At 42.9% G+C, this 15,623-nt stretch overlaps 1 protein-coding gene and 1 long non-coding RNA gene across 5 annotated transcripts; one reads left to right on the top strand and one right to left on the bottom strand.

Moving 5' to 3' along the window:
- Positions 1–1,059: 1,059 nt before the first annotated feature.
- On the top strand, positions 1,060–15,408 carry LOC124280901. 4 transcript variants are annotated; one of them, XM_046716885.1, is made up of 18 exons: positions 1,060–1,274; positions 2,749–2,829; positions 4,304–4,498; positions 4,721–4,977; positions 6,614–6,738; positions 6,899–7,022; positions 7,493–7,651; positions 9,107–9,229; positions 9,409–9,547; positions 9,923–10,084; positions 11,109–11,270; positions 11,643–11,922; positions 12,367–12,472; positions 12,819–12,912; positions 13,279–13,440; positions 13,864–13,989; positions 14,313–14,418; positions 14,801–15,408. In XM_046716885.1, the coding sequence occupies exons 2-18, from the start codon at positions 2,781–2,783 to the stop codon at positions 15,234–15,236; spliced, it is 2,805 nt and encodes a 934-aa protein (XP_046572841.1). In that variant the 5' UTR covers positions 1,060–1,274; positions 2,749–2,780; the 3' UTR covers positions 15,237–15,408. The 4 variants fall into 4 exon arrangements, with proteins under 4 accessions (XP_046572841.1, XP_046572843.1, XP_046572842.1 ...); XM_046716887.1 differs by having other exon boundaries at positions 2,746–2,828; positions 4,303–4,498; XM_046716886.1 differs by having other exon boundaries at positions 2,739–2,828; positions 4,303–4,498.
- Positions 4,965–6,607, bottom strand: LOC124280902. The gene is made up of 2 exons (XR_006899791.1): positions 6,099–6,607; positions 4,965–5,445 (listed from the first exon to the last, which is right to left on the bottom strand). It is a non-coding gene; the product is annotated as an uncharacterized LOC124280902 (long non-coding RNA).
- Positions 15,409–15,623: the final 215 nt, after the last annotated feature.

Below are 15,623 nucleotides of genomic sequence, written 5' to 3'. Positions count from 1 at the left end.
CTTCAGCACTTCTTAAGACTGCTTTGAGTGGAAATGAGTTGTGTCTGGTTGTCTGGCCTTTTATAGTGAACATTGCTGATCATTATAATTTTTCTCAAATATGTAATGCAAACTTCGTGCAATTCGACCAATAACTACTTGGTTGCGTTTCTTCGACTATTTTGACACGCTTTTCTCTGGTTCACGTCCTAACTGCATTCACAAGCTTACCAATAATAAAACCCCATACATATCACAATTACTTTTGCCCCTGGGTATAAATACTATGTATGTATTGAATTTGGACTCTTTTCTATTTCATTGTCCCACCTACCGACCATCATTTTGGTGACAGAGATCCGTAAACTAAAACAAGATGAAAAAAGCTGCATATTTAACGCAATAACCTTATATGCATATATTAGAGGAAATAGCTGACAGTGGAGTGTACAGTTTTGTTTTTCAGTGGTTGGTTGTTGGTCGTATACACCTTAACTGCAGTGACAAAACTGCACTTGTCCGTCGACAACATATCCCAAACATGTCGGCTTTCTATGTGATAGGCCTACTATCTGAAATACGACCAGACAGTAATTACAGTGTTAGTGCCCGTTGGTTCGTGGAGCTTCTGCAGTTGTTTCCACAAGATAAATATCTGATGATACTCAATATGTCAATGAAGATGCGTGAACAGACGGATCCTGTCCAACTGGTTTCGCGCATCTATATAAAGACGCCTCTTCATCTGTCACAGACTCAGCTTTTCCTGCATCATAAGCTGGGCAGTCGTGGGGAGTGCGTGCATGCTCCACAGCGAGACGCTCACGGTGAATAGCATCAAACCAGTCACCCTATCACCAATGTCATTGACCATATACATATTTCTTTTGCAGCAAATATCATCGAGGTCCCGTCTCGTTCACTGACGCATCTGAATATTTTGAAAACATTCGTTTCACTCCCTTGGATATGTAGTAGCACATTGAAACAGGTAGATACGGGTAGATGAGAACGCGGCGACCTAGGGTGTAAGTGGGATCTACTGTGATCTATCTACAGACTGCAACGTTCTGGGTGAGCGCCCGTACACGCAACATTCATGTCGCCCTACACCACCCTCCGTGGGCTTACACAGAAGGCCGTCATAATAACGTACATCTTGCTAAAAACGATACCGTATTATTAGGCACAACTGATTTCAAAGCGCTGAGACAACTAGAAATCGTGCTTCTTAACACGACCCCATGAACAAGCCGTGAGCCCCGGATGGAGAGCTAAGCAGGCGATAACTTCAAGTAAGTATTTCCTCGGGGTCTGTAAGGTGTAATATTCTGTTTTCTTTTTGGGGGTCATATGTCTTCAATTATCTTGTGTTAACATGAACATCATCATCTTATAGACTTGTGGATGTCTCAACGGTGTAGCTGAATGAGTTTGAACCAGTATACACTGTACTACGAAGGATCTTGGTTTGATATATGAACTGGTGGCATGTGCACATGATAAACGTTCACAGTATTAGACTACGGAGATGATATGTCCGATAAATATTGATGTAATTGTGAAATATTTTATATGCAGTGCATTCAGCGGGAGTGGGGGAGCTATACTTGTATATGCACTGTTTAGCAGACAGCTTGGCGTGTCTTCTTCCAATCTATGACATACTTGTACCAATTACGGTCACCTGTTCTGTAGACCACTGGGCTGGTACTTGTTATCACAGACGAGATCATCCTCTAACATGTGTAGGAATGTAGGTAATGGACCCATTAGTGGATGAGCTTTAGGCCGAAACGACAACCAACAGGTATAAAATGTTCAGATACAATCCGTTAATCACCTTACATCAATACTGTTTATATTCTAAAGGAATTTATATAACGCTAATTGAGGTAACCATTTCTTGAATATCTCCTTTTCACATTTGACACCTGGGAATGGGCACCTTCCCCCACCTCCAGATGTGCTGGCAGTTCGACCAGTCTGGTATTACTACATACATTCATTGCCACAAGAAATAATGGTTACAATGCATGTATCTACATGTAATAATGTGATATCTGCTGTGTTGTTTGTGATCTAAATAATACGTGCATGCCTGTCATGTATACCCTTAAGTTGGCATATTATTGTTATACTCCCAGGCTGAGAACAGTTTGAAGTGTGATCAGTGATTGGTTGATGTCCTGTAAGATATAGAAGTTAGTGGGTCGGAACGCTGAGAGTTCAATTACTGTCCGCACACAGTCACGCTAGTCAGGTAGATACTAGCTGTTACCTGTCATAGCCAGGACGTGGATGGTACTAAGGGGGATGTTGTTTATGATTTGATCTGCACCATAGCCCACAACAGAGTGTCTGTAGGCGAGAAATACCTTTCTATGAACATGTTACAATTAATAAAAGGGAAAGATGACTTTGCATGTTGGTTTCACAAGGGATCACCATGCAACTATATTCGTCGCACTCAGCAGTATTACGTCTCTATGGTGGCGGCCTAGAATCAGTGATAGCTATTGTGAGCAATGGCCCGTCGGATACAATCACACAAAATCAACCATGTCACCTAACACCTGACCAGTCCATCTGTTTGGTCGCTTCCTACGGCCATCCTGGTTTAGTATGGACATGTTCTTGCCCAGATCATCCAAGGCAGGAAGTTGTGTAGCATTAAACATTGTTGAGAATTCTCTGTTTAAATTATATGACATATTTATCTCTAAGTTGTAGATATTCAAATAGTATTCTATGTATTGTTTTGGGTAGACCCACTGTGGAGTGAGACCGCCTTGGTGAAGATGTCGTTGGTGTGGTCTATGGTGGGACTTCTGCTCACCGTCTTCACAGGTAAGTATGAAACGTGAAGTCCATTTTTACTGGTTGTTTGTTGTCTAAGGCACCACCGGCTCCACGAGTCTGGGCCAAACAATCAAGTGATCAATATTATGAGCGATGATCTACGAACGACGGATACGATGAATGCTCCTCATACGACAAGCATAGGTTGCTTAATACCTACTCTACCTGGATCTTCATGGGGGTTGTTTAATACCTACTCTACCCGGATCTTCATGGGGGTTGTTTAATACCTACTCTACCCGGATCTTCATGGGGGTTGTTTAATACCTACTCTACCCGGATTTTCATGGGGGTTGTTTAATACCTACTCTACCCGGATGTTCATGGGGGTTGTTTAATACCTACTCTACCCGGATGTTCATGGGGTTGTTTAATACCTCTGTAGTTCTTGGTCCAACAATCGGACAAAATCATGGAAGAGTGAACTGAGAATTTGCTCTGATATTGACAAGCGCGTATGCATAATCTACCCGGATGTTCATGGGGGTTATTTAATACCTACTCTACCCGGATGTTCATGGGGTCTAGTCCTACATGAGTTGGGACTGATATTGACAAGCGCGTATGCATAATTTTATTTAAAGGTAGGGTGCATCCTGTGATCACAAATCAAAATAGGAGGGAGTTCTGTAGTAATTGTATGCTTTAAGTTGACCATTTAGCAATGGTAGCAAGTGTTTGTCTTCAACCCAGATTTTCATTGATATAGACCAGTATTTTGTGGTAGGTGTTTAGATCATTGAAATTATTTGAATATAATGCTGGGTAGATAAAGGTGAACTGATGGAAGGCAGCTTCTTTTTACCTGAGGAACCGAGTTTGATCATCACACTTGGACGTTTTCTCCCGATTGCTGCACTAGGGCACACATTCAATCAAGAAATCAGTTCATTGCATGAAGGCCATAGGCCCATATGCAAAATACATATGCATAATATGTACAACATATACAAGATATGATACACACACGTTACAATGAATCTGTTCTCAATACAAGCGCACGATAACTAAATAGAGCTACCTTATGTTGTAATAGGGATGCTTTACAGGAAGTATTGAATACAGTTTTGTAGTATTAACTGTGGAAAATACATTTGCCTAAAATCATTATATACAGGGAAAAGATGTAATTTATTCTCTACAGTATTACAAAATGGACTGAACCTTTGTAATTTTAAAATTTATGAATATCTTCCTTGATTGATAGATATATGGTTTAGGCCAAGTCTCAGGAGTCTGAAAACATTAAGAAGATTTTTATTACGTAAGTTGTATAGATACGACTCAGGTTCAAGTAAAGATTTAAACTACTGGAACACATGATTAAGAACACTGCTGGATATACTGGCGCTATACACAAGGCAAGGGGAACTGTTTAGATGTTGTCGCTATACTGGACATACAGCACGTCTTGACATACATCTGTACATTGTAACAGAAATAGTAGTGTTGGTCTCCACCGCGTCCTGTCATGGCGAGTATCTTCGAGTGTGCTACATGACCAACTGGTCACAGAATCGTCCTGGAGACGCTCGCTTCACTGTCGCCAACATCACTGACGTCTCCCTCTGCACCCACATCATTGTCGCTTTCGCTCAGGTCAACGACAGTGGTAACACTCTCGCGCCGTATGAATGGAACGACGACATACCAGACGGTGAGTTTCGTTAAACGTAATGCAGCTGAGTAAAGTAATGAGTGTTTTTCGAGAGAGTTTTATATGTCTCTCCAACTCAGTTCTATACTCTGTATCGGATGGAGGTGCTACGCATCGTTCTTATGTTTTTTTTCCTGTATCAGTAAGAGTCATAGGCATAAATGTAATAAAAGAACTAATGGCAGGAATTTCAAAACATTTGACAAAAACATCTGTTTTAAGGGACATACGCTCAGCTGGTCAAGCTTAGGGATTCGAACCCCAGTCTGAAGGTATTACTGGCTGTGGGCGGGCAGGCACATGGATCCGCCCCCTTCGTAGAGGTAGTGAGTGACGGGGAAAGGATCAACACGTTCTGTGACAACGTTATCAAATACATCCGGAGAGTCAGCTTCGACGGCGTGGATATAGATTGGGTCTGGCCTGCTCAGGGAGGCAGTGGTCCAGCGGATAAACAACGCTACACAACGCTTTTACAGGTAACGTAAACAACGCTACACTACACCTTTACGGGTAACGTAAACAACGCTACACTACACCTTTACAGGTAACGTAAACAACGCTACACTACACCTTTACAGGTAACGTAAACAACGCTACCCTACACCTTTACAGGTAACGCAAACAACGGTACAAAACACTGTTACAGGTAACGTACACAACGCGACACAACACTGTTACATGTAACGTAAACAACGCGATACAACAATGTTACAGGTAGCGTAAACAACGATACACAACACCTTTACAGGTAACGTAAACAATGGTACATAACACTATTACAGATACGGTAAACGACGGTACACAACACTGTTACAGGTAACGTACACAACGCGACACAACACTTTTATAGGTAGCGTAAACAACGATACAAGACACTGTTACATGAAACGTAAACAACGCGATACAACACCTTTACAGGTAACGTAAACAACGATACACAACACCTTTACAGGTAACGTAAACAATGGTACATAACACTATTACAGATACTGTAAACGACGCTACACAACACTGTTACAGGTAACGTACACAACGCGATACAACACTTTTACAGGTAGCGTAAAAACGATACAAGACACTGTTACAGGTAATGTAAACAACGCGATACAACACTTTTACAGGTAGCGTAAACAACGATACAAGACACTGTTACATGTAACGTAAACAATGCGAGACAACACTTTTATAGGTACTGTAAACAACGGTACATAACACTATTACAGATACTGTAAACGACGCTACACAACACTGTTACAGGTAACGTACACAACGCGATACAACACTTTTACAGGTAGCGTAAACAACGATACAAGACACTGTTACAGGTAACGTAAACAAAGCGATACAACACTTTTACAGGTAGCGTAAACAACGACACAAGACACTGTTACATGTAACGTAAACAATGCGATACAACACTTTTACAGATACCGTAAACAACGCTACACAACACTTTCACAGGTAGCGTAAATAACAATACTTAACACATTTACAGGTAACGTAAAGAACGATACACAACACTCTTACAGGTAACGTAAACAACGGTACATAACACTATTACAGATACTGTAAACAACGATATACAATATATTTACACTTTTGCAGGTACCGTAAACAATGGCAAACAACACTAAAGCAAGAAAAAAACGCTAAACATCACATCTACAGGTACACTTCAGGTGTCCGAATCTACTCCATGTTTCCTTGGATATTGAAGTCAATGGTTGCCACAGTTACCTGAATTCGCAGATTCGCCACCAAAGTTACAAACATCTAATATTCTGTCTGTACCCAATGCTTAACATTGGTCTGTCATCAGAATCCGATGATTGATGTGACAAACAGTGATGAACCTGGTGCATTACGAGAGCCAATCCTTGTATAGACGAGTGTTTGCTATGCTATATACGCTTATATACAATACATGTACTCTCGTATCGAACCTTCATGTTCAGGTGCCAGTTTGCAAGTAGCACCCTGATTGTAAAACCTATCCTCGCCATTCACCATTAAATAGGACAAATGTTTAAGACGGTCTCTCGAATACAATACCACGAAATGTTTCGACATGTTATTGCGGATAAAGTTTAGTGGTTGTTTTGTTTCTGTCAGCGTCTCCGGAACAAGATCAACACTGAGGCAAGCCGGACTGGCCTACCGCGTCTGCTCCTTACTGCCGCTGTCGCCGCCTCCCGGCACATCGTCGACGCTGGATACGAGGTTGATAAGATTGCCCAGTAAGTTTCCTTTTATCCTTTTACGGTATTTTTGTACATGGAAAGTAGAATAATAGTACTTCCCTTCTCTCGCTAATCCCACAACCAACATGCTGTATGTGTAGGCTTTCCGATAGTAGGACTTAGCAGGTGTCAGTAATTCGGTACTATCGTTATTCAGAGCTGTGGATTTCCTGAGCGTAATGACCTTCGACCTGGACGCGTCTCGTGGACCACGCCTCCTCCACCATGCACCCCTCTCTAGCCGACCCGGGGACTCGGAAGAAGACCGGAAGTACAACCTTGTAGGTAGCAGAATCTGATAGCAGCCTCAGGCAAGGGATAATGTCAACTGGACCTATATAGTCAGTTATCTCCCTTGACTATGGAAGCTGATCGTAGCATGTATATAGTGTTAGGTAAAAACATGTGGTATACCTGACGCTGTTTGAGGGCGCACGTCAATGTAAAGGTACTGTAAAACTGACTTGTGTGTACGACGTGGCCCCATTCTTTGGTCAGCCATTTTGATACAGGCAGCCGGGTATGTAGTTGGGCAATCTCTTCATCATCCTTGGTACCCTTGATCCTCCTGTGATTGATGACAGGATGTCATCAAGTCCAACAACGCAGCTTGTTATCTTGAAACACGTAGATCATTTACGACTAAAATCATGAACATGTTTCATGGACGAGTCTAACATTATATGAATCTAGTACATGTCGGAGTGAATGTTCAAATACTATGTCTCCGTGGACAACCACGGTGTTTCAGCGCTACAGCATCAACTACTGGGCGAACAAGGGAGCACCCCGACACAAGCTGGTGGTTGGACTGCCTTTCTACGGCCGGTACCACGTGTTGCTCAGTCAACAGCTGACCTCCCTGTACAGCCCGGCGAACGGAACTACTGGCTTCTACCCTTACTATCAGGTAGACGCACTGATGAGGGCTTCGGGTGAAAGGGGATTGGAGGGGCCCACTGCATTGGGGCCAACCAATAACTATCTATTTGATACTTCGAACAATCGTGGAGGACAACTGTTGAGGCCCTACGCTCCTCAAGGAGTAAGAGGACTAAATCAAGTTATACCTCATAACATATCAGGTCCGAATAGTGGTCAAAACAGAACTTTTGAGGCAAATGCAAACTTATCCGTTCCAGTTGTGACGTATAGTTACAATGGTGCCAGGTATTTACAATCCATGTTATAGTGGACGTAAACGGTCGCTGCCAGGTATTTACAATGGTATCCATGTTATAGTGGACGTACACGGTCGCTGCCAGGTATTTACAATGGTATCCATGTTATAGTGGACGTACACGGTCGCTGCCAGGTATTTACAATGGTATCCATGTTATAGTGGACGTACACGGTCGCTGCCAGGTATTTACAATGGTATCCATGTTACAGTGGACGTACACGGTCGCTGCCAGGTATTTACAATGGTATCCATGTTACAGTGGACGTAAACGGTCGCTGCCAGGTATTTACAATGGTATCCATGTTATAGTGGACGTACACGGTCGCTGCCAGGTATTTACAATGGTATCCATGTTATAGTGGACGTAAACGGTCGCTGCCAGGTATTTACAATGGTATCCATGTTATAGTGGACGTAAACGGTCGCTGCCAGGTATTTACAATGGTATCCATGTTACAGTGGACGTACACGGTCGCTGCCAGGTATTTACAATGGTATCCATGTTATAGTGGACGTACACGGTCGCTGCCAGGTATTTACAATGGTATCCATGTTACAGTGGACGTACACGGTCGCTGCCAGGTATTTACAATGGTATCCATGTTACAGTGGACGTACACGGTCGCTGCCAGGTATTTACAATGGTATCCATGTTATAGTGGACGTACACGGTCGCTGCCAGGTATTTACAATGGTATCCATGTTATAGTGGACCTAAACGGTCGCTGCCAGGTATTTACAATGGTATCCGTGTTATTGTGGACGTACACGGTCGCTGCCAGGTATTTACAATGGTATCCATGTTATAGTGGACGTACACGGTCGCTGCCAGGTATTTACAATGGTATCCATGTTACAGTGGACGTACACGGTCGCTGCCAGGTATTTACAATGGTATCCATGTTATAGTGGACGTACACGGTCGCTGCCAGGTATTTACAATGGTATCCATGTTACAGCGGACGTACACGGTCGCTGCCAGGTATTTACAATGGTATCCATGTTACAGTGGACGTACACGGTCGCGAGTGACTGGTAATTGTTCATGTTTGAAGGGTTTTCAGACTATCTAAGTGTAGTTCATATGACAATATTCCGTTACATTACATCAGCAGCTATTTCCAATGATCATACCTTGGCAGGTGTTTGAGCACTTGTACATTTATCAATTAATGTCGACAGATCTGCCAGTTTGTCCAAAGTACCAACTGGACACGTGTTTGGGATGATGACAGCGACGTTCCAACCATCTACAGCCGCGACCAGTGGGTTGGGTACGACGATCTCCAAAGTCTAGAGAAAAAGGTTCGATTTTTGAAAGGCGTGTCTGATATAAAGTGCAGTCAGATATAAAGCCATAATTAGCAGCCCATGGAGAAGATGTTTCTTGATCTCCACAATGCCCTGGACATTTACATTGTTCTACTGCAAGTAAATTGATGGCCAAACGGGACAACTGAGCCATAGAGTGTATCTTCTTCCAGGCATTATACATCCGGGAGCAGCAGCTAGGGGGCGCTATGTTCTGGGAAATTGGACAGGATGATTTTGGCGGGAAGTTCTGTGGTCAGGGCAGATATCCTCTGTTGTCAAGAGTGAGGGACGTTCTAACTGCGTCCAAAGGTTGGTGATGGGCTCCTTGTCCTGAAGAAGTATAACATGTCTGTGTAGCTCATAGAAAGACAAATACACGTGCTGTTGGCGTTATCACAGATGAAGAATGTTGACTACAATTCCACTTTTTCACTTAATGGGTCAACATGGGACCAGTCTTGTCGGAAGAGTACATTATGATGAGGAACAATGTTTTGCTGCAATGACTGACCAGTCTGTTTGAGTGACGATGTACACCAGCGGAGTCCAGCTTACAACAACTGGTTTAACAAGACCATACTCGAATACTTACAGCAAATGTAAAACTGATGTACATTGACCGAATATTGAACCATACTTCTCGGGAGGATGTATATAAGTAACACTATGCCATTATCCTGTCAGACGACTGTGAACCGGGGTCCTTTGGTCGACTGAGAGAGTCTGGCTGCACCCTCTGCCCAAGAGGGTACTACCAGCCCCGAAAACAGAGGACCGAGTGTTTGCAGTGTCCAGTGGAAACCAACACCAACATGGAGGGTGCAAGAGACCGGTATTTCTGTGTAGGTAAGGGTACCGCCGTCTTACTCAATATCAAGATGATCATCCAATGCTTAAATATCTTCTTCTTCGGTGTTACGTGTATATGCACGGATTCATTTTATCTAGTTCGAATAATTTAAAACCGGATGGTATTATACGCTGTTTGGCGTATTTATGAGTGGTTCCTCAGGCAAAGTTCAAACCGAAACATGAGTCTCATTAACCTATTCAGACAATGACCTACTTTTCAGCCGATCCGAATTTTCTCGTGTGAAAGTGAAGAGACATCACAAACAACTATGGTTACACTGAATTCCAATTTCTTGTTTCATAAGAAAATGGTATTTACAAATGAATTTTAATCTTTAATAGCATCGTATTTCTATAATTTTATGGCGAGGTGTAGGCAGCATGACCTTAACTAAGAAGTCACAGACTGCCCCTGTTTGAAGAAGTCGTAAAATGATTCACAATGCATCTATCAAAGGTTACACCTGTTACGTGTTTTTTGCGCTTATTCAGTGTAGGTCTATAACGCACAATGTGATTGATATAGTATTAAGTCCGTACCAGACCGCCAAACTTTTCTAGCGACAGAGCCTCGTTTTGAGATTTCCAAGATTTCCAGTTTTCTGTTTGTCAGTGCTCGCTGTACGACAGAGCACGCTGCGCGTCATGTTTGCAAGGATTATAAGGAGCCTAGTGTTGCAATATACAAGTGCTTAGATGTATCAAATAATACAGAGTAATATTTATGTATCCAGTTAAATGAATTGGTCTCAAAATTCTGGACTGGTCATTGTACTAAGTTGCGCAATAGGATGGAACCCAGTCAACAGGAAACGAGACTGTTGTGTAATCAATGTTTTGACTTGTTTGGTCTCAGCAATTTTACCAGCACATTACGTTTAAACTATTTTTATCACATCAAGGCTACACTGAAGAATTTGAAAAAAGTGTCTGAACATGTGTGATAGCAAGGATTCGTATTAGTCGTATCATTCCTTCTTGGTATACTGAACAATGATGTATGTTCCATGTGTTGCAGAATCGTGTTCTGTGGGCCATGGATACAGCTATAGCGACAAGAAATGTGTTGAATGTCATCTGGGCTTCACGCGCCCCGACCTGTCGTCTGCTTACTGTGTCAAGTGTCCTGTTGGCTATACTACCATGACAACTGGCAGCGCCACATGTGTACCTCTTCCGGGTATATTTTACTTCATATATATTTTACTGTCAGTTTCTGTATCGTCATCTCTTGTAACGTTAGATCCGTGGCTTTGAATCGCGCCTATCGTCCCATAGGTCCCCTGCTAGCAATCGTGCACACACATGTCCCACATGAGAAATATTGGCTGTGTCAGTGATGATCAACATTAGGGACACATTACTGAAAAGAAAAATGTTTTGTGCGTGCGTACGTACGTACGTGCGTGTGTGTGTGTATGTAACAGATCCATAACCACACGAATTGTATCCTATATATAGTAATCTTTGTGTCTACCTCATTATACTGTGAGGTGGTTAGGGCTTCGTATATCGGCTGAAAATCCCATGGATGGTGTATTGGTCGTTGTAGAGGGGGTTCCCGGGAGGGAGGTTCTGATGACGATGTATCACATGACGCTGAAGTTGAACACGACGACGTGTGAGAGAGGAGACGTCATCAAGGCAGCCATCATAAACGGGATAACAAACGTGATGGCCGACGCTAGTCACACGTGGCCCAAGGTGTGTCACCAGGGGTGCAGGAACGCAAAGACGGTGCGCGTTGATGGGTGTGGAGGAGGGGTGAGGAGGCGGAGACAAGCAGGGGAGACAACCCAGCTCACAGTCAGGGTTGTTGTGGAGAACATACCGTGAGTAAACATTTATGTAATTCTGAATAGAATGCATTGTTATAGTATGGTCTATACAGTAGTTTCTGATGTATTGATATAGATAATTATTTTGGCTTTTGGTAAACACAATACAATGACTAGCTTTCAGTGCGGGTAGTAATTTGTTTGCATGTAGTTAGACATCTATTTTCACTTTTTCCAAACAATTTTTGATTGGAGTTTCTTTGGACCATCAATATTTAATCGCGTGAATACAAGTTCGTACTAGCGGTTATAGGTATCCTCTACATTTGTCTATTCTAGTAAAATACATCTCATCTCGCACCATTCTTGAATATGTCAAATTTATCAAGTCACTCTGAAAAATGAACATGTCAACCGACTAGAAGAAAACACAATCCCCTTTTTAAAGCCCCAAATGACCCTAGGCTTTTCGTCTTCCTTTTTATTCCACACGTACAGTGAGGAGCTCACATCAGCGCCCACCGCTAATGGCGTTATCGTGACGCGCACGACGGACAGTGTACTGACAGAGATGTTCTTTGACAAACAGATCTTTTCAAGTCTGGTGAGTTACAGTGCTTAAAAAAACCCAGACATATAAGTTTCAAGTAATTCGTAACAGTATTTCCAGGACTTTGCCACTAGATGCTAGACGGGTATGATGCATCACAATGGGAACGAGTCTGGCAAGTTCAGCTGATCATGTCATCAAAGGGAGACAACTTTGCACGTCGAGTTCCGTCCGATGCACGTGTGCGTTACTAAAACAGCACTGGCTTTTTCATAGGATTTTCATAGGGTACTGACTTCTTACCATTGCTACAATGGGTATGGAGGAGAGTTAGGCATGCTTATGATATTCCAGAGCAGGAAGACGACACAGAATCTGTTCAGTCCCTCGACTGTTTCAGGCGGTGTATGGCATCCATTACGTAGGACTGACTGGGAGGCTGGTGGAGAAGCTATGCAGTCACACAGGCCACGTATTCCACGATGGAGATTGTGGTAAGCTCACACCATTGCAAGTCAAATCATCTCACAAGATTACATTAGAGGCGTAGAAAACAGCAGGAAATGTACCTTAATACATGTTCGATGATGCTGAGGTACATTATTAAGTAAAGTAATATGAACACGGACGTAGAAAGTTGGCTACAGTGATGAACAACATAGACTTGACCCTAAGTTTGGAAAGTTTTAAGACTTCGGGGTTCGAACCCCCTGAAAACCACCCACCCACCCCCCTCTCTCAAAATTCCTGGATCCGCCCATGCCTTGATTTACAAAGTTTCAGGTTCAGTTGCTCTTACTTCATGATATTATGTATCTGTACAATGTACTAATTACTTTACTTTTGTTATTCTATAATAGTCCCGTGCCCAGTGGGGAGTTATGCACAGGCGACACCACGGAAGTGTATAGCCTGTCCAGTGGGCACTTATCAAGACAAGTTGGCGCAGACCAAATGTCAGGCGTGTAAAGGACCGATGCTGACTTTCGGTACAGGATCAAGAACACCACAACAGTGCCTCTGTGAGTCCTATAAGTGAACTGAAATATCACCGAATAGAATACTTAGTATATTTCTTTTCAGTTGTAAAGACAACACGGCATGACACTATTTACGCCGTCACAAGTTGAGACACGAGTTCGGTCCTTGGTTTCCGGCCTTACTGGCGAACCTTCTAGCCAGTAATAGTGAGTGAGTGATTGAGGTTTTACTCCGCTTTTAGCAATATTCTAGCAATATCACGGCCAGGGACACCAGAAATTGGCTTCATACATTGAACCTACGTGGGGAATCGAATCTGGGTTTTCGTCATGACGAACGAATACTTATACCTCTAGGCTACCCAACCGCCCCTTAACCTATACGATATAATACCTATAATACTGAAATATGCCCGTATTGCGACGGGAAACTCTACACATATATTTCTAAACCCTTGTTTACAGCTCCCTGTGACGTGGATCCAAATTACTGTGAAAACAACGGACAGTGTGTATGGAAGTCGGAGTCACTTAAAGTCTTCTGTCAGTGTGCGGAGCCTTACTACGGCGAGCGTTGTGATATCCATGCGGGTAAACATGAATCACGATGTGGCAGTTAAAGAAGGTGGAACAGCATCCGCATGATTTCATCTGAAACCAAATGTACATTAATTATTCCATCAATATTATAGTTATTGTATGCAGATATAACAGCTTTCTTGGCGATGAGTCAACCTTATGAGATTTTTAAATCGTAGACTGATCCGGTATGCAAACATTATTCATTTCTAGTACAGACACAACAATACAGCAACAGAAAGACAACGTGCAAAATGGTCCATATAGGATGTTACTATGGAGCTGATGAAAGGGCGGGAGATGTATACCTAATGATTTAACTGATGCTGTTACAGAACGTCAGTCACAGGATGTACCAACAGTGGTGGGGGGCGTGGTCGGAGGACTGGGGTCTCTCATCATCATCGGCGTTGCCATGGTGATTTGCTGTGTGTGCTATAAGTGAGTATAAAGTCATTTGTCAGTAGATTTGTTCATCCTCAAACGAGAATCAACCAGTGCACAACATAACATAGCAACAAATAATCTGAACAGGGGCAAGTATTCACGCGGGTTTGATGAGTATTTGAGGCGTATCACGGAGTACCAGCTTAAGACATGTTGAAAGCACAAAAGTTGTAGCGCCAGTGTCGCTTGTTGCCCTGGTTAAGAACCTATTAGCGGATTCTGTCACTACTCGGGTTATTAGGTAAGTGGTATTTGTTTTGATGAATAATTCAAATAACCTGTATATTCCTATATTCCATAGTCAAAGCATTTATGACGACGGTGTTAAATAACTAGTGTTTACCCTGGTGGTTTTTTCTTTCATTGTCCACGTCAGGCGCCGAGCGAAGACCCGGGAGTCATCAGCACCAAACGACTACAACAACGACGACCTCTTCTATGTCACAGGCGTTATGTCCGGCGACTTCTTGCCCACGCCAGTCGTCATCGCTGCAGACCCTCACTACGTTGAGAGCCCCCTTCTCGCCCCTGGTCCAGGTCGCGGCGGCAGACCTGACACTCTCACAACGCCGTCCGTCATTCTACTGGATTCGACGTCTAACCTTACTGATGCGACAGCTCAGACTACTCCGGAGACGGCTACTGGGGTTACTCAAACTGCTGTCAAGGATACAGAACCCATCCAGCCTGATGTTTCTGGAGCTCAAGCCACTTATGACGTTGATGTTGTGTCACCTGCTGTAGATGCCGGTACTGAGGAACTGAAAAACTCAGAAATGTCTAAACCTGAGACGCTTATGTTGAGGATGTGATTAGCACGTGTCGAACATAACAGGGATACAAAACACAACCAAAGACATCCTACACGTGCGACACGCGTTGCTGCATTACATAGATGCGTTCAATGAAAGCTTCACAATACATTACTTTCGTTTAAAATATATTAACATGTAAAACATCCGCATTAAAGACATATCGTTTTCAGATTGTATTTTGTACGTTATAGACAGGAGCATACCTGGTAACTATGGCTTCATACTATGGCTTCAGCTTTCAGCAGGGATCACTTCTAAATATGGAAATGGTATTGTCACTTTTGAAAGTGAAACATGACATATTCATCGCTGGAAGCACTGGCCTATATTGAAGGGTACACTGCACGGACGTACAAAAGAGACCATTTTCGTTGATTTTGGAAA

The sequence above is a fragment of the Haliotis rubra genome, unplaced genomic scaffold (genome assembly GCF_003918875.1).
Source record: "Haliotis rubra isolate DU_JTF1 unplaced genomic scaffold, ASM391887v1 Scf276, whole genome shotgun sequence".
Taxonomy (NCBI): domain Eukaryota; kingdom Metazoa; phylum Mollusca; class Gastropoda; order Lepetellida; family Haliotidae; genus Haliotis; species Haliotis rubra.
Note: the sequence above shows the minus strand (reverse complement) of the source record. Positions and strands in the feature narration are given on the sequence as shown.

What these genes read in the sequence shown, in the direction of transcription:
- LOC124280901 (XM_046716885.1), top strand. Translation starts at nt 2,781, where the DNA reads ATGTCGTTGGTGTGGTCTATGGTGGGACTTCTGCTCACCGTCTTCACA. An exon ending in TCCAAAGTCTAGAGAAAAAG is followed by an intron (nt 9,230 to 9,408) that starts GTTCGATTTTTG and finishes ATCTTCTTCCAG; the next exon opens with GCATTATACATCCGGGAGCA. An exon ending in GTTGTTGTGGAGAACATACC is followed by an intron (nt 11,923 to 12,366) that starts GTGAGTAAACAT and finishes CCACACGTACAG; the next exon opens with TGAGGAGCTCACATCAGCGC.